At 40.8% G+C, this 18,810-nt stretch overlaps 2 protein-coding genes across 6 annotated transcripts; one reads left to right on the forward strand and one right to left on the reverse strand.

Moving 5' to 3' along the window:
- The first annotated feature begins 1,029 nt into the window (after positions 1–1,029).
- Positions 1,030–13,076, forward strand: phrf1 (PHD and ring finger domains 1). Of its 5 annotated transcripts, none has more exons than XM_088297865.1 (19): positions 1,030–1,137; positions 1,682–1,742; positions 1,833–1,956; positions 2,058–2,174; positions 2,619–2,812; positions 3,829–3,912; positions 4,220–4,353; positions 4,916–5,046; positions 5,357–5,529; positions 5,765–5,897; positions 5,972–6,087; positions 6,188–6,381; positions 6,478–6,600; positions 6,783–6,931; positions 7,417–9,199; positions 9,289–10,466; positions 10,554–10,618; positions 12,180–12,389; positions 12,488–13,076. In XM_088297865.1, the coding sequence occupies exons 3-19, from the start codon at positions 1,878–1,880 to the stop codon at positions 12,623–12,625; spliced, it is 5,001 nt and encodes a 1,666-aa protein (XP_088153991.1). In that variant the 5' UTR covers positions 1,030–1,137; positions 1,682–1,742; positions 1,833–1,877; the 3' UTR covers positions 12,626–13,076. The 5 variants fall into 5 exon arrangements, with proteins under 5 accessions (XP_088153991.1, XP_088153992.1, XP_088153993.1 ...); XM_088297866.1 differs by having other exon boundaries at positions 7,420–9,199; XM_088297867.1 differs by having other exon boundaries at positions 5,357–5,514.
- Positions 13,077–13,747: 671 nt separating this feature from the next.
- Positions 13,748–17,731, reverse strand: irf7 (interferon regulatory factor 7). The gene is made up of 9 exons (XM_088297870.1): positions 17,533–17,731; positions 17,244–17,397; positions 16,287–16,455; positions 16,121–16,194; positions 15,981–16,032; positions 15,300–15,487; positions 14,253–14,454; positions 14,054–14,169; positions 13,748–13,965 (listed from the first exon to the last, which is right to left on the reverse strand). The coding sequence occupies exons 1-9, from the start codon at positions 17,694–17,696 to the stop codon at positions 13,810–13,812; spliced, it is 1,275 nt and encodes a 424-aa protein (XP_088153996.1). The 5' UTR covers positions 17,697–17,731; the 3' UTR covers positions 13,748–13,809.
- Between the last annotated feature and the right edge of the window lie 1,079 nt (positions 17,732–18,810).

Here is an 18,810-nt window from a genome sequence, read left to right on the forward strand (position 1 = left end):
ACAAAACAACCATTTCCGTGGCTAAATTATCATTATTACCAAAAAGATCAGATTTTTACTTTGTTTTAAGTGACATTGCATTAAAGTTAAATATAATCAGCACAATTGCTGTTAACATTTTTGCAGAGGCAAAACACAATTTTGAGTGGGCCATCCCAAGCACTTCCTGTCTCCAAAACAAAGCACTGGCAGGACCGCTGGGAACAATTTAGTGTTCAGTGTCCTTTGCCACAGCCACAGGGACACTTCGACAGCTGAAAGTCAGAGCCAGAATTCAAATCACTGACCATTTGGTCACCATATGATCTGCTCTACCAATTGAGTCACACTTGCCCTGCAAGTCAAGTATTTTTATGTGGCCCTGCTGGTAGTTGGTGATAGCTGGTAACACCAGCTGCACAAATACACAAGAAAAACAGGATGTTTTGGTGAACTCCTAAGCGGTGGAGTCCGTCCCGTGAGCAACAATACGGCCATTTTCAGGGTGGGTGGGGGGTGGGGGGGTTAGACTGACAAAATTGAAAAAAGGATTAGATTAACAAAGGTTGATGGTTGATTTTAGTCTGGCCCACGAATCGGCCCCCGTGCGTGTGATGAAACTACTGGTGAAATGGGAAAATAACAAGAATAGTCTACTAATGTATCAAAAGCGTCTCTACCAACATTTTGTGTATGAAGAGACATGAGACAGCAGTGGGCGTTCAAACCTCTCTGTATTTCCTTTTTCTGACATCACCTAACCTGTGCCTCCAAAAATAAGGAGAAGAATAAGACCATAATGAGGTAAGCAGATTTGATTTGTAAATTAGCCAGCTAATGGTGTTTTATTAAACCTTTGCCGTTAGAAATAAGTTCTGGAGGAGCGGGAAAATGTTGCTTTTTTCCCCAAAGAAGAATATTTGAAGTAATACTAATACTGTACAATCTTTTTTAAATGTCATACCTGAATAACACTCCACACCAGTAGGTGGCTGTAATGCACTCGAACGACATTTACCAGCCGCCTTTAAACACCGAACAAACAAGAATATCCACTCGGCAATTTCCGTCGAAACAGCCGGCGGTGTCACTCAGCACCTTTCCCTTAGAAACGAAACATTTACTCTCAGCATAGCTTTCACTTTATCACCGAATATGGTAGGTTTGTTTTGTTAGCCTTTACATACCCCATTGTGACTTTGAGTTGGTGCGTGTATTGCACGCTTGCGTGTAACGGCAAAGAACAAATTTCCACTGAGTGTAGTCGGAGCTCAATGCTAAATTTATCTTATGCTACTCGTAGGGTAGCTAACAACACGGCTTCATGCTATTGCAAATGTTACGTGCTTGTTGTTTTAAATAAGCACATCTTTATTTAGGGGTCATAATTATGTTAGTGCACACATCTGTAATAAAATATTTATATTCGTCCTCTATTGATAATTTATGCATCGTTCCATGCTGAGTTTGCGTCTTTGTTTACAAATGTAGCCTTAGTCGTTTGAGCGTCCATACATCTTGCAGCATGTAAATAATCTCTAGCTAAAAACGGTACTCGTTTCTGCCACTATAAATGGTCACCCTTTAATTTGGACCTCATGATGTCATAAAGTATTGTTGTTGTTTTTGTTTTCACAACACTGATTTATATTTGTACTGACCTGAATTTGCATCCTTGTTACTCACTTTTGTTTTCATTCAGGCAGCATTATGGAAATAACCGTTTCTGTTTGAGCAAATCAACTTGCCCTCTCTTCCAAACGGTGAGTAATCTGGCTGTTGGTTCACTTTTTAAACATTTATAATTTAAATAATGGGTATTTATTTATAATTTAAATAATGGGTATTTCCAGCTATTTTTCAGACAAGATTTGGAGTAATTTTGTTCATGATCAGTTATGGATGATGACGACAGCCCAGATGATCTGATAAGGCGTGCTGTCCACAAAAAAAGAACTGTACCATGGGAAATTTCAGGTCGTGTGTGATCTCTGTTTCTTGAAAAAGTTTGACATGCATGAATTGAACACAAAATAATCCATTATTATGATTTATAACTAACACTTATGTCATTTTAGACTCAGATGATGACGTTGACGTGTCTGAAGAGGGAGAATCAGATAGCAGCGATGAAGAAGATGATGATGATCATGGAGATGATGATTTGGAGGGAGATGACAATGAAGAGGATGACGGTAATAGTAATAGCAATGTTGTTATATGTATTTGAACAGGTACTTTGGGAAATCCACATTGTCTCATCATTTCATTCTCACAATTAAAGTAAGCCCTCCAAAAAACAATTCATAATTCACCACAAACGACATATTATGGACATATTTAATACTTGTAATAGTTGTGTGCTTAGCCATGTGCCTATTATGGTGGAAGTATACTTTTAAAGTCACAGTGTCTTTTCTTTAGATTCCTCATATTTTATGAGGATAACAAATATATGTGTTTACATTCAAAGCTTGTATTCGGCATATTTCATAGTAAAATGGCTAAGTTTAATACATTCTATTGGGTTAGGGGAAACCGATTTGACATACAGTAATTACTTGATGTATCTTCTTGACTTTATTAGTTTATATTTGCATAAATGATGAAGAGCCTATACTGTGTATTGTCTATGTAAGATGAGGAGGAAGAAGATGCTAAAGATGAGGATGGAGTTTTAGGCGAGCCCTCCGCTAGCATTTCAGCCATAAGCTCAGACGAGGACGCAGATAAATGTCCCATCTGCCTGAACTCCTTCAGCAACCAGCCTGTGGCAACGCCAGAGAACTGTGAGCACTACTTTTGCCTAGACTGCATCCTTGCTTGGTCCAAGGTAAGACGTGTTAAATTTCTCACCCACAACATCGTCTAAAGTGGGGGTAATGTGGGGCTTGTGCAACGGTTGTACCAAATGTTTTACATCATCATTGCATCAAACTTAAAGGGTACCTTCATTATGGTTTATCAAGAAGAATTGCATCCAAACGCCTTTTGGTTGCACTCGTTTGATTAAAGTGAGCTTATAATTGCTGGAAGGACCTATCTTTTCGAGACGCCAGAAATACTTGCACCTCTTTGGCCTGTGGGAAATGGAGCAGTGACGTAGCGTTGTTGAAAAGAGAATCTGGATCCAGATTGGCTGTCGCTGCCAGTATTTGCTTGCACAAAAAGCTGTCTTGGAGGAATGCAAAGCATATGGATGTCTCAATAACAAACGAAAAAACAAGGATAAGGACACTTTGTAACAACTTTTGTGTTTTTGCCTGGTGTCCTTCAAATGTACTTATGTTTTGGTTTTACTTGAATTTTATTTTCATTTAATTTATTTTGATAGGAGTTAACTTCTCTGGATACTTGCCTGACAGAAATTTAATGCACATTTAATAATGTTTTTATGGTGCTGAGGAATAAATTTCTTCTTTTTCTTTGGTATTTCTTTTATTAGAGAACTATGAACCAATGTCATGGTGCATATTATGTTCAAATTTCGGAGTTCTGCCACTGCTCTCTGATGTCGACTGGAATTGATGTCAAAGTGCCCACTGGCATCATGTGATATTCGCAATGCGAGCTGTGGGAACTTTGATGTCATTTCCAGTCGACAACCGAGGACAATAGAAAGTCAAAATTGCTGTGCCATTAGATCGCTAAAAACAGGTAGATTCATCTGCTTAAATTCTTATTCCCCCAAACACAATATTAATTAGAATATTGTGTTTATACTGTTGGGGGCACATAGAACATATTAATGAGAATTGACTTCCATTTTAAATATTGCATTTGAAATCTTTACAAGTAGAAGAGAGACAAATAGCATCTAATTTCTGATGTTTTTATCGCTCTTTTTAGAATGCCAACTCATGCCCCGTGGACCGTATTACATTCAACAGCATATACCTAAGGAAATCTTATGGTGGCAAAGTGCAGAAAATCGTAAGTATATTCACTGCTTATTCCATGAATGCAACAGATCCAATCAAAATCCAAAATGACAAGAGTAAAATCAGATATGTGACAGTCGCAATCCATCAAATTACCTCACTTAAATCATTACTACATATAACATACCAAGTATGTTTTGTGTGCCTTTTTGGCATAGACTAAATATCGTAAAGCTCTCAGGATGTGTTGTTTTTTTTTTTTTTTTAATAATGAACAAAAGTGCACACCAGACATGTTTTTGCTGTCTCTATGTATCAACATGTATTTACTGTTTGTTCTACATATATGCTCCTAACAGATCACAGTACAAAAACCAGCGAAGGAAGACGAGGATGTGACAGTGGATTTGGACTTGGAACAGACCAACTGTGAGGTGTGTCAAGGCAGTGATCGCGAGGATCGTCTTCTGCTCTGCGATGGCTGTGATGCCGGGTGAGATGAATACAAATATAGAGAAATAAAAATGTAACAAAAATCATCTACCATATCCAACCCCTCTATTTTTATATTGCTATATTAACTTTGAGAGGCCCCTCGTTTCTACTGAGGTAATCCTGCAGTTAATTTTCTTCCACTTAGTATTGTGCTAACACGCTGGGTGGGGATAGTCCACCACTGCAGACTGCTAAATGATGTGCCGGCTTCCCACTATCCGCTACTACACAAGTGGCAGTCTTCCTGTGATACAGATTATGCTTTCCAGAAGCTGCTAAATTTGCCTGTTGACTTCAACTCCCCGTTCCGTATCTGTACCTTTTACACAGGACAGCAACCTAGTGAAAAGGCTACTTTTGATGGGCAGCGTTAAGGGGGGCTATTATTTGACTCTCCTGCTTTTTATGCTAGGTCTTCAGTAACTTATAACTCTTCCTTGTCAGGCATTAACAAATTCTGTAAATGACAAGAGAGCACAATGACCAAAAACATTGCAAGTTAATACAAATGACTAATTTTGGGTTGACTGTTATTTTCTCCATCTTCCAAAACACACTAGCAAAGCACTTGAGTTATTGGACAACTTCCCTTCCCTTGACAGCTACCACATGGAATGTCTCACACCACCTCTGGACACTGTTCCTGTTGAGGAATGGTTCTGCCCGGAATGTGTTGCGAATAACAACTCAGGTAACATAATTATTTTTTTGGTGTAGAGCCTGCTTAAATATGTATCAATTAGGTTTTGTGAACATGCACTGAACACATTGCACAACTGAAATACTGTACCTTGTGACATGACAATTCGGCAAAATTCAGAATGGCTTTTTCACGGGCCCATTTTCAGAAATAGGCAGATATCAAAAGAGTTGTTTGTTTCATTTCATACTTGATTGACAGAGGCGAGACCCAATTATTTGTTGAGAATAAATTAAACAGTAAATTTTCCACAAGTGCCAACGCTCATATGCTTTCAACTCAAAAGCATTCTTTTTTGAAGGAGCTGCAGAAGAACGGAATCAAACCCAAAGGCTTCCATCTACTGCCCAGCCGACCACCAGTCGTTCGCAGTCCCGAGCTGCCGCAACACGAGCCATCGCACGAACTCAGCACAGTGAACGGGTTCGGGCCAATGTGAATCGACATCGAATCACACAGGCACGCACATCGCAGGTTTGGCATGATGGCGTGATGCTTTTTTTTTTTTTTGGGCTTACTTTAGACTATTTTGTGCATAAATGGGCGTGGATCAGTGTGTTGTTAGTTGCTACAGTGTGTAGTTTAAAGGAATTGTACTCACCTTCATGTAGTATTGACAACAGGATATGCATGTGTTTGGACCTTGTACCAGAATGGACTGATAAAATTAAACCCGGGCACTGATTCATATACTGCTATTTCTTTCTAGCTCGCTCCAACAGACCAGATTCGGTCTAATTGGCTGGATGAGACCATCAATGCAGTTGTTGCTGGGCTGAACACAGCTATATATGTAAGGGACCTCACACCTTGTGCTCCAACCAGACGCAGGCGCAAGGCTGGTAAGTAGGTTTTCCAAAATACCACGGTGGGAAGAGTTGTACCTGAAAGAAACATAGCACATTTTATTCAACAGGTACACGCCGAAAGGCCACAAAAAAGAAGGCGCTCTCTGTTAAGGGCAAAAAAGGTCGTACAACAAAAGCTAGGAGGAAACGTAAAGCGAGAAGGACTAATTCCAAAAGGGCACTGGTGAGTCTCTCATCGCAATTGTGAACCTTCCACAAAATAAATGTAACACACAATGCAATGTAAATATCTATTTCTTGTCTGTATTTATGCTTTATCTTAGGTGGGGAAAAAGTTAGCGACTCCTCGGAGTCGCATTGCCAATAGTCTCGGACTGTCAAAGGACAAGAACAACTGTTCACTTCCTACTGTGTGTCGACCCTCAGAGCACACGCTAAGCAATATGCGCGCCGACATTGGTGCTGCATCCCTTTCAATCTATGGCGATCCTTTTGACCTGGATCCTTTTGTAGATCGGTATGATCACTGGTTTATTGATAAATTGCCTGGATAATGGTTCAGCAATTTGTTACCTGTTGAACTGTTTATTTTTCTTTTTTTTTTTTTTGGCAGTGAGGAGGATGAGCAAGAAGAAACCGTTTTGTCGTTGTTGGAGGCAAAGAGACGAGGGATCTCTCATTCTGCTTTTCGCTCACACCAGCCTGTTGCTCGACCTGTCAGTACGGGCATGTCAAGGTAAAATTCCATCCTGATGTGTCGGGTTTTGCCTTCCTCGTGATATATTTATTTATTTGATTTTATTATTTGCAAAAATATAGACTCTTAAATAAATAAAAAAAAAAGGGAAAAGATGCTGTTAGGGAACATTATTGCTTTTTAAAAAGAAGTAACAACCCAATACCTCTGTGTGATCCCAGGCGGGGTATTGAGGTTCCCCAAACTGGAGGTGTTGTAGAGGCAGCTCCGGTGCCCGATCTGCTGGGGAGCATTCTTTCAGGGCAAAGCTTGCTTTTAATGGACAGCTCGGATGTCGTCATTAGTCGTGATGGTTGTCTTAAAGCCTCAGGTAAGTTTAGATTCTAATCATAGAGCCAAAATGATACCTTTTACTTTTTATTGAATTTGCCCTGTGGAAAAGTTTTCCCAGCCAGACAACTTGCATTCACCTGATGACCGATGATCAGGATTAGAGATGTTGGCATATTCTCAAAAGAGTTGATTATTACACTTCCACTTAAAAACATGCTACTCATCAATCATTCACAATTCATTAAATGCACAAATCCAAGATCTCTTGCGTTGTCTGAAAAGGGTGAAATTCCAAGAAGCATTTTAACATGCTACAATAATACAGGATAAGCTGTATAACAGCGCACAACAAAAAAACTGTAGATGTGGCCAATAGTAGATTGTAGCTCTGTCTACATTTACACACCCTAAAAAGAAAAGTTAGCCATCACTACTGACTACTGATCTCCAGCTAAACGAGCATTAATACAAATACCTGCCACAATCAGTAGGTTGTACCTTACCATTGTGCTTTAATTGCAGCAGCAAGTTTGTCTACATTGAGGCCAGGTTTACGAGAGTGCAGTCGCTCAGAGGAAAACAGTGTCAGCCTTGCCCAGCCAGTGGCTTCAGCCAGCCTAGGAGAATGTTCTTCCTCCAATTACAACAACAGACGTCTACCAGGACTCCCCCACAGCAACTTAAACAGACCTTTCTCCCAGTGTTCCCCTCCAGTACCTTCAGATGTCAGCCATAGCCAGCCTCCACACTATCCTGATTTGTCATCAAGAGGTCATTTGCGTGTCCTTCCACCTCTTAAAAACCGACCCTCGCCATCATTTGACATCCAGAGAACCAATGGAGCTTCCATTCCTGGCGTCCCCTTCTCATGTAGGAGTTTGGCCCCAAGATCTAATAGCAAAACATTACTTCCATCACAATGTCAACCTATCAAAGCACCTTCAAAGCCCATGTGGGTAGACGTTGACAACCTCCCTAGGATACCAAAAATCAAACGAAATGAAAAGGATGGCAGGAGTGGAACTAATAAAAGCAATAGTAATTCTTCCTCCGGTAATAACAATTCTGGCATGCCTGCGTCAGCCTTGGTCAGCTTTGCTGGGGACAAAAACGGGCAGCAACATGTTGCCCAACAAAGCAATCCTGACCGCCAGCCTCAAAATCAAGGAGCTGGTTCCTCTCAAGCCTTTGCCAACTCATTCTCTATGTCCTCCTCCGCTGTCTCTCCTTCTGCATCTTTGTGCGATTCTTCTGTATCTTCCTCATCGTCATCATCCGTAAGCTTCCGCATTAACATCAGCAGGAACTCGTGGCAGTCACGACGAATCATCTTCCCATCAACATCTCCCAGTGGAAGCAGCACACAGGCTGAAAGGAGAGAGAAGATGGATGAGACAATGAAGAGACAACAGCACTTCGATAAACAGAAGCTGTTGGCATCACGCACAGCTCCCGGGAACAAAAAAGACGTGAATGTCTATGACCCCTTTAATCCAACTATGTCAGATTCAAGCAGTTCCGACAGTGAAGGTGAACACTTGGCCAGGAGCTTTAACCGATTTAATTCAGCTCCCAGTTCATCGTTGAGTCGTGATGGAGCACAAAGCAAGCAGAAGCTGCTTCGAGTGAAAACTGAAACACAGAGTGAAGTTTCACAAGAACCGAGGAATGCTCATTTACAAACTTCATCACGGGTGGGCAGCTGCACAAGAGTTGTCAAAGTTGAAAACGAATCAATATTGATAAAAACTGAGAACCAAACAGCCTTTAGTGGCATTGAGGTCAATAGGCAGATAGGACTAGCGGATTCAGGAAAAGACGCCATGTTTGGACACAGTGTGAAAAGTTGTTCCGGTTCAGAAACACCAGTCACGTTTTCACCTGTTCAGCGCAGCCATATAAAGATGGAAGAAGAAAGTGAGCAGTGTACCCTTAGTTCCACAAATGTCCCCCATAACAAAAAGATTGATTCTTCGGGCTCTGGGTTATCTTCAATGAAGGTAAGACTAAAGGAAGAAATAAAATCTGATCCCAGGTGTCCTCCAAGAGATTTGAGCCATGAAAAGAAAAGTTCTGCCACAGCGGTTCCATCTCAGCAACAGCACTCTACTTCAAGCATCTCAGCATCCAATAGAGGCCAGACTAAGGACCATCTTGTCTCAAAGCAGGGAGGCCGGCAGAAGAAAATGGACAAAGGTAGAGAAAGACGGTCAAGGTCGCGAGAGAGAAGGACACGGTCCTTGTCAGATAGTTCTTGGTCCAGTTCTCCCAAGAGCACTGGTAAAAAGAGACGACAGAGATCAAGGTAAAGTGTCACGAGCATTCTTTTTCTATTTAGAAATAACTCAATATTCTTGTCTTGTTAATTATTCCTCTGTGATTTTTATTCTGAAGGTCTAGCTCTAGTTCAAGCAGCAGAGAGCGTTCAAGTAGAAAAAAATATGAAGAAAGCAGCCAAGAAAGATTGAAAGGCAACAAAAGTGGCCATGACCGAAGAAAGTTGTCAAAGGATAGAACACGTCGTCGTTCCCGGTCCAGATCTCAGTCCAGATCACGGTCCAGATCGCGGTCCAGATCGCGGTCCAGATCTCGGTCCAGAGGTAGAGCCAAGGACCATAGACGTAGACGCTCCCGCTCAAAATCCCCATCAAAGTCGCCGTACAGGTCCAGATCCAATGAAAGAGGAAAAGAGCGCACACACTCGCGTTATGAAGATGTGAGGGCTCGACCAAAAGACAGAGACAGGAGACACCGGTCCAGATCAAGCTCAAGAGAGAGAAGCAAAGTGGACGGCTCATCTAAAAGTTTAATGAAAGATTCAGTGTCCTGTTCTTCATACTCAAACTATCACAAGGACTCTAAAAAGGAAAGCACAGTCTCACTAAGTGCTGTAAAAGAGGAAAAAATTCAGGAAGTCAAAAAAGATGTGTCCACATCTCTCTTTGTTGCAAAAGTTAAACAAGAAAATGACAGTGCAGACACTATGGCTGTACCTATAGAAATTAAGAAAGAAATAATGGTTAAAAAGTTAAAGAAAGATGAGAAACCATCTATCGATATGTTTCAACATTCTCCCACCCCCCCACACACTAAGACAGACGATACACCTTCAACCATCCAAGAAATAAAAAAAGAGCCCATCAAGATAGACGTTTGTAAACCGGAAGAAACTCCTGAAATCACTCAAATCAAACCGGAGTCAGTGTCCTCAGAGTTGCCAGTCACCTCGCCTCACATCTCAGGCGGTCACCAGGAGTCACCGAACCACTTCCAGACCAATGGCAAGGCCCGAGTGGACCAGGCAAGCACAATTGACTTGAAAGTCCCAGTGAAGCAGACTCCGCAATCTGATGAGGACCTCCCTGTGGATATGTGGCTCGACAGCCTGGACTGTGTGAAGCAAGAGCACACTGAGGACATTGGTGCCACTGTCAAACAGGAAAACATCAAACAGGAAGTCAAGACTGAGGCACAACAGCTGTCGACTCCATCCAAAGTTAAGATTCAAGGGAAGAGGGTGACGTGGAATATACAAGAGCCTGATGGAGCGCAACCTGACAAGTGTGCGAGCAGTAAGTGCTGATTTCTCATTTCCGCATTTGCCACTGCATTAATTGCATCTGCGTCTGTTTGATTTTATTTGGTTCGCTTTCTTTCAGAGCTGGCTTTGTACAAAAGAAAGCAGGAGGCAACTCCCACACCCACAACTATTACCACCAGCCAGGTAAGACCTATTACATTTAGGTCCACTGTTATTTGGACAGGACTGCTTTTGTTTTTAAATGCACGATCACAATGGATTGAAAACATGTGAATAAATAATTCTGATTAGAATTTGACTACTGGGGTATAGCCCATGGGCCTCAGAAAATATATTCCTCTCTTATACTGCAGAGTCTTGGGTTATATAAGAAACACAATTTGTGGTTGAGGTTTTGGAGCGCTGTTTTGTCACTTAATTGATTGATTTATTTTTGTGTTCCAAGCCAGAATTTTTGTGGTGTATGAGCTTCAGATACATGACCGCTTGCTGTAATTATACTACCTGTGAATTGAGTTGTGAATTAAACTCATAGTATTTAAATGTGTGTGTCTTAAAGCAAATATTGATCTCCTGAAAATGAAAATATAAAAATGCTTCGGTATTTCTAATTGGTCGTTTGTATCATCAACACTTGGGTCACTTCTTGATTGCTTTACATTTTAGTAACTGAAGTTCTCGACCAGAGGTGCCCATTGCGTCGATCAGGATCGACTAGCTCGCAAAGGGTGTGTCGGTCGATCGCATTGACATCCAGAGCAGCCAGTCATAGACCTTTTGCATGCCTCGTTGCTGATGCACATACTAGGGCGCCAACTGGAAAAATTAGCACTTTCCATTTTGTTCCGCCTACTCCAAACTTAATAATAAACTCTGAAAACGATATGGGAACATGTATTTCCGCAGAGTGAGAGGAGGATTTTTGTTTTGCGGTGGGCTCCGTGGCGGGGTGTCTCGCACTGGCTGGAGAGCAGGCGGGCCAAGGCTAAGGCATGCGCTCGCAGTTTCTCCAGTACTGGATAATGACCCGCGGGAGCCGTTTGCCACCACAACCGGCAGCCGCAGCACGAGCAAACATTAAGTCCAAGTAGCCGTCCAAGTGCACAAGGCTTGCTATCAACAGCTCGTGTCCAGACTATTCTTGACTCATTCAATTCATCTCAAGTCATCAGTAAAGTAAGGACAGAAAATGTGTACCTCTAAAGATTTCTTATTCTATTTTAAAAAGAGTGGGCACCCTTTTTCTATACCCATTAATCAAACGTAATAATAATGCTAATTAATGATGTAGGATAATTGAATCACCAGTGGGTGGCAGTGCTAATCCCAGCAAGCATTAATGGAGCAACCTCCGGTGGTCACGTCATTGAAACCGAAACCTGAAAGTGGTGGCGTTTCAGATGAAATAAAACTGAAACCCACATTATGGAATTCAGTATAAAACATAACTCATGTACTACTAAGAATAAAGACATTTTTATTTAAGATGCTATGTCCAGTCAGTAATCTTGAATAGTCTTTAAAAAAAAAATAATGATAATGCCGCTTGGTAAAATAAAACATCTGGCTCATGAAACTATTCTACCACTTTATGTGATCTGTTTCTCTCTGCTTCAAATATTTCCCACTTACGTTCTTCACAACTCTAGAAAGCCAGCATGCCAACTTAGACAGACTTCTATTTCCACTTTATTGCTTTTTTGTGATTGGCTCATAAGTCATTTTGCATGAACTACCGGAACAGGACACAAGCGGACCTGGTTCATTCGGTGATTCATCCAAGAGAGATGACAGCACTCTGCGGACCGGCAGCGGCTGTCAGGCGTATTTAAAGAAACTTCACATGCAGGAGCGAGCCATTGAAGAGGTGAAACTAGCCATCAAACCTTTCTACCAGAAGAGAGACATCAACAAGGAGGAATATAAAGCGATTCTACGCAAAGCTGTGCAGAAGGTGGGTTCTTAGGACAGTTGAATGAAATGACGTGATCTTATTTTTAATTTTTTTTTGTAGCTTAGACTTTGAATTGAAGTCGTTATGTCTTCTACTAGGTGTGCCACAGCAAGAGTGGAGAAATAAACCCCGTGAAGGTGGGCAATCTGGTAACGGCTTATGTGAACAAATACAAACATGCTCGGAAACACCAGAAATCTGAGACGAAGCCCATGAAGAAGTCTGACGGCCACTGATTTAAATCCCATCTACCCTCATTCACTGGTTTTACAGGAGAGAAATTTACTGTAAGATTTTGTTTCTTCGTCTCGGTGGCCGAGCATGGATCTTGGTCTTTTTCTGGGATGCAAGTCAAAAAATCTTTTTGTGCTCAGCCGAAGTTGTAGTTGTTTTAAGAGACTTTTCTCTAAGTATTCACACTCTCGGCAGGCGTAACTTTTTGTTAACAAGATCAGTGGCCCAAACTCCTTGTTCGGTTCACAGGCAGTTTTTACGCCGTTATTTAAAATGTTTATCATTAGGAAGTCGCTGTTATTAAAAAAAATGTCAATAGTCTTATTAGGAAGTTTAATATTAACTTGTAAATAATTTTCATTTAATTTTGACCACTTAACTGTTTGTTTCCGTAAACGCTGCTTGTTGCTACCATCTCAATTTAATAAAAGGATTAAGATTTTGTTACTTGAACACTTATGTATGGTACTTTATTTTCTTCCATGTCAGTAATTTTGAGGTAACAGCATCCTCAACAACACTAAACGTTGCCAAGAACGTCCCCCTGAAGGACACAACTACTAACATGTACACTGTTAGACTTTGACACAGCCAGATAACTCAATTACTGAATAGTGTTCATGTTTTTTAGGCCATATAAGCTTTATTTGTTTAAAACACTTTATTTGAATGTGGGTTCATTAGACATAATCATGACACCTGTCATGAACATGAATAAATCCTTATGATGGTTGTCATTCGGTAAATTATTCATAATAATATTATTCATAATTTCAAATGTCTCTTAGTCATCTTGAGCAATGTTATCTTAATGTCGACTTTGTGTCAAAATTGCCATAATTTATGTCATGTTGTCATGACAGACATTTTAATGTCACATGGGGAAATACTTTGACAAGCCGCTGTACTAGTGTTGCTGATGTACTTTTTGGGATAAATATTTGGAACTTTATGAATTTAGATAAAAAGTTACAGTTGGCTTTACAGTGGCGAAGCAACCAAAAGAATGATTTAAAATGTCCAATTTAATCTTAACTGTTGCATGTAATGTACTGTAGTTTAAAAGGTAAATTATTTAAAGAAATGAATGGCTGAAAAGAATGAAATCATACAAAAATAACCTGTTGGGTTTCCAAAGAATTTATTGGCAAACGGTGGGAAAAAAAATGGGTGGTGGAGTGGACTGTTAGCAAAACTCTGTTGTCGGTGGGCTCAAGTTAGCAGCAATGAAATCATAGAAGCTGTTGTGTGACAACTGGAGGCTGACGTTGGTGCTGTTGAGAGAAGACGCTCCATCACTCTGGGCCTTCTCGTGAATGGTTTGGAAGAACAGCGGGACCACCTGTGTTAGCACAGGGAAGAACATTTTAGAACACTTGTCTGTATGAAAGAGGATTGACTGCACATGATATATGGAAGTCTAGCCTGACCTTGACAACAATAAGCTTGTTCTCGAGTGGTTTTCCATCCGGGAACTTCTCTCCAAAACACATTGTGATGGTATAGTTGGGAGAGTTTCCCTTGTTCTCCTTAAACTTATTTATTTCTGAAACAAATGTGAATAAAAACGGTAACATTTCCCAGTGTAGCGTACTGTATTATGAATTACTATTAGATAATTATCCCCACCATGAAGAAACTTCTGAACGTTAAAGAGCTCCTCAATGGTGTTCTTGGGCAATTTTCTCGGATGCGCTCGTGTCATGTTGGTCTTATCCGTGCTGGCAAACACATGGCAAGTGTCCTGCCTGATGCCATAAATGCCAGTGTCATGGACCTCAAGGATTAGACCTCTTTGGATACTGTTGAGGATGCGGTTGGTGTACTCAATCTGGCGGAAGGACAGTTGTGGTTAGGAAATAACTTTGAGGTATTCGGCCACAGACGGTGTAGAATTTGCTCATCTCTCCCACCACAACAAATTTGAAATAATACAACAGATGACGGATGGATGATTGAAGTACAGACTTAGAGCTTTAATTGAAGAGGTGTCACAAAAATGACTTTTACGGTTCCATTTAGGAATTACAGCCATTTTTCTTATTGAATATTTAAGTTATCCAGGCTTCAAATGTATTTACACAATGTGTCTTAATTGGAACATCATTCTAAGTAGTGGATGAATAAGAATCCTCCCGTGACTGTTAATTTGGTCAGACCTAAGGATTCTGTTATGCTTCCCTAGCCATTTATGTTTTTGTTTTTTACTATTGATTGTATTTTATCAGGATAGACATGTCAAGCTGCTGCTAATAATTTAACTTAATTAACAAAATGGGCTGAGTCTGGCTCATTATGCTCATATGAGTCATTCGTTTGAATACTTTTGAGACCTTGAAAATGCAGCACAAAACTTATCTTGATTTTTTTTTTTTTTCCTTGCATAAAATCATTAAGAATACCCAATACATTAACCGTTTAGGACTATCGTATAATATCCTTATTGTTTACCTGAGTCGAGGTGAAATCAAACCAGACTGAGTCTACAATTCAATCCTGTTGATTGTTGTGATTTTGAATTTGAATGTGGCATTGAGTATGAATTGATTCCATGTGAGCGGCAAGGCCACTGCTGCTGGCTCATCCAGTTATTCTCTGCAGTCGTACCATGCTTATAAAATCACTTCTGTTGAGGTAGGCCAGTTTAGGCTACGTTTGCTGAATGTTGCGAGGCACCTGTTTGTGGTCCAGCAGGCCTTCAGTGGTGGGGAAGCGCACAGGATAGCAGTTGTTCTCACAGCCCTCTTGGAGATAGTGGAGTTGCAGGCGGGCTGTGTTCACTATTGTCTTGAGCATTTGTCTTTTTCTGTAGTAGATGGAGACCTCCAAATCAATATTGCAATATTGAGGCGGATGTGGATTTACTGGAAAAATTCAAATAAACAAGTTTTAGTCATGATCGAAGGAACAAGCTCACGTTACAAGGATACACGTAGCCAACGTGGTGTGCATGCTCTCTCCCTTGGAGGTAGGGTGTGACGCTCGGTCATCTGAAGGGGCTAAACAAAGTGGCTCGGGCATCTGGATGGGATGCTTCATGGACGCCTCGCTGAGGTGTTTGGGGTGCGAGTGATGTCCCAGAGAGACTGTCTCTCTGATCCCATGCCATGCCTTGGGATCCTCCCGCGGGACCAAGACAAAGTGGCCGGGGCGAGGGAAGTCTGGACTTCCCTGCCTAAGATGCTGCACCTGTGACCTGACCCCATATTAGCTAAAGGTGGATGGATGGACATCTGATGTCGCACACACATTTAAATGTCGAAAAATGTGATTTTCAGAAGAGATGAGGAATTAATTCCATTACAGTACTGTCCCTCAATGTAGTATGTTCTCCTCAGAGCAAATTATTGGATGTACCTGTCGGATGGCTGTCCATCTCTAAAGCCGTAGAATTACTTGCAAATTGTTGCTGTGTGGCGAGAAAAACAGAATTGAAGTGTCAGAGAAATCCAAAATACCCATTAGCGCAGACATCAGTGGTGAAAATGGAAAAGCACCTCGGCAGGAGCCTCATAGAGATCTACAATCATGTCAGACTCCTCCCATGGGTTTTGTATACTTTCTTTTGTGCCTACAAAATGAATGGAAAAACGACAACAAATGAAAACAGAAACATTAAATTTGCTTTGACAAGAGATCTGGATTAAGACAAAAACAACTTACTCTTAGTGTTGATGATCTCATAGATTTTATGAGGGTCTGTAGTCTTGCTGTTATTTTCAATCAGTTTGAAGCGCAGTGGGTGGTTGTTTAGGTTACAGCGAAAGTTTGTTTTCCATCTGGCCTTATCATTCGGGAAGGTACTGATTTTACCACTGACAACTGCCCATTCCTGTCAATCATAAAGTCACATCTTATTCGGTGGTATACAGTGTATCGGTCCGAACTGAACCGTCATTTAGTTTCTCTGCTCTGCATATCAGTGCAAATATACTGTATAGATCTGTCAGTAGGTGCGTCCGGACAGCTATTAAAAAAAATGACATTTATTTTGTATGTTTGTATTCTGAGTTTTTCTGAACAGTATAGCGGAGTCACTAGCAACGCTGTAAACAAACACTGTGCAGCTCGACGCGTAGGTAGCAATATGTTTTTGGCAGTATGTCAAACTTATTTGGTTGGGCGTTCACAAATTCAACATACCGTACATGAATCTTGAAAGAAAAATGTGTTAATGGTCTCAATGTCTATGAAAGTAGGAAGATAGGAACATGTGGGTCTCAAGGTGACAGTAGTTAAGAACACCTGTTCAGTCCAGTGTTCTCAATGTGTATTTGGTTAGAATGTTCTAGCTTGTGGTAGAAGTTGAAACTATTTTTTTTTAGATTGGTGCAAATAAATTGTTTGTTTTGACTGAATCTGGAATGAATTCTATGTATAAAGACAAGCAAAAATGTTAAATACCCAACACAATTTTTTTGCCAAACTCGAAATCAATTTCTAACTCACAAATTCAACACATTTAAAATGATCTTCAATGTGCATTTAATAAAAACAAAGAACACCCTCCCAAACACAAATAAACAATTGAGACCTTATTCAATATTGAATCGTCGAACGTGGCCAACAAGTGTGCCAGGTAATGTGGAGTTGCAACTTGATGGAGGAAGTCAGACCTACATGAAATATTTTAGTGTCGACATCATTGCAGTCCCTTTTGGAGTTGTGCTTCCAAGGAATTCGGATCTTGTTTGGAGCGACGAAGCGCAGACCTTCATAGCGGCCCGCCTGCACTTGCTCTATGAGCCAGCTGGCAAACAGTGGCTTATGGAGGCTGAGAGGAAACACGTTGGATTACTCATCACTCTGTTTTGCTGCACTCAGGAAGAAGTATTCAATCAGCATCTTTGGGAGACTTTAAGTGAAGTAATAGCTGAATAAAACGATCGTGATAAAGAGAAAATCTTACCATTCCATTTCTTGACAGTTGTTCCTTCCTTTAGCAGAGCTGTATATGATTCCTTCCAGCATTGTGTGAGGTTTTATACTCACACTCCTCACGTGCCTCCTCCGAAATGGGTGGCCACCGCTTCTTGTGGTATTCCCTCCCTGCTTTTGGTGTGTTTCATTCATGGCCAATCAGGAACTGTAAACCTCACATTGCAACATAATCAAGCGGGAGATTGCGCCAGGTGCATAAATGAAGCGAAGCTTTTTTTTTTTTTTTTCTTCTTCTGTTTTTCTTATTTCATGAGTGCTATCACTATCGGCCGAAAACAAAAGTCATCAAGGAAGTGTGACGTCATCTTCTGTCTTGCGTCATCTTTCCGTCCCTATTTGACGAGTCCACTGATAACGGTGACAACTAACTGAAGCCTTGAGACCACCAAGTATTTTCTTAACCCGATGATAGATCATTTGCTGTCACACAGGGCTGAGCTCTGAGTTTATTGCGATCTTAATCATTTTGTCTATGCTTTTATTATTTATGATCTCATATAGGTTTGATGTCTTAAGAGTATTAAAGCTTGAGTTACTCAGTGACGCATCAGTACGTCAAGCTTTTACCAAGTAAGTCAGAATTCTTTCATGTCTTCAGCATCCAGCTCTGCTCTCTGTAGTTTTTTTTTAAATTTTCTTAGACAAAGACTTTTACTTTTCAACTTCCGTGTCATATTTGCTTCTGCGTCTAAGTTCCTCTCCTCGTATGTCAAAAGTGGTGCAAATAAAAGCTCAAAATAAATCAAGATCTGTGCCTGTTTCTGTGGCTGAAACTCTCAAGTGTAATTGAGACCCTTTATGTAAATGAGTTCTCGCCCACCTGCTGTGACCTTTCGTTGAGGTTTTGCCCACCCAAAATATTGAATAAGAAACTACTCATGGATCTACAGTTTAAAACATAATCTCTAAATGAGGTGTCGTAATCCACATCAAGGGACTTTTGGCATCAGGATCCTGCAGGTGTGCAATTACGCACACTGAGCAAGTAATACCTGGTAATGTGGAATTCCAACTTCATGACGTACTTAAAACCACTACCACCCAATCGAGAGCGTCTTTATTTATAGCACCGCAGTGATTCCACACCTCTGAGTGCAGCACAAAACTGGAAAATCAAGTTGGTTTTCATCTTTTCTTTTCTATTTTTTTATTTGGTGGCTCGTCTGTATTTGTGCACGAACTTACCCAACAGCCTAGTCGATTTTGGCCACAGTATTAGCTTAACCTTTTTCCCCCCTTGTTCTTG

The sequence above is a fragment of the Idiotropiscis lumnitzeri genome, chromosome 6 (genome assembly GCF_059441095.1).
Source record: "Idiotropiscis lumnitzeri isolate Australia: NSW breed Sydney's pygmy pipehorse chromosome 6, RoL_Ilum_1.0, whole genome shotgun sequence".
Lineage (NCBI taxonomy): Eukaryota > Metazoa > Chordata > Actinopteri > Syngnathiformes > Syngnathidae > Idiotropiscis > Idiotropiscis lumnitzeri.

Bases quoted from the DNA above. Each gene is read 5' to 3' on its own strand.
- phrf1 (XM_088297865.1), top strand. From the start codon at position 1,878: ATGGATGATGACGACAGCCCAGATGATCTGATAAGGCGTGCTGTCCAC. The intron at 2,175-2,618 runs GTAATAGTAATA...TGTCTATGTAAG, and splicing joins TGACAATGAAGAGGATGACG to ATGAGGAGGAAGAAGATGCT. The intron at 3,913-4,219 runs GTAAGTATATTC...TGCTCCTAACAG, and splicing joins GTGGCAAAGTGCAGAAAATC to ATCACAGTACAAAAACCAGC.
- irf7 (XM_088297870.1), bottom strand. From the start codon at position 17,696: ATGAATGAAACACACCAAAAGCAGGGAGGGAATACCACAAGAAGCGGT. The intron at 16,456-17,243 runs GTAGGTCTGACT...TATGATTGACAG, and splicing joins TCGACACTAAAATATTTCAT to GAATGGGCAGTTGTCAGTGG. The intron at 16,033-16,120 runs GTGCTTTTCCAT...CTCGCCACACAG, and splicing joins TCTATGAGGCTCCTGCCGAG to CAACAATTTGCAAGTAATTC.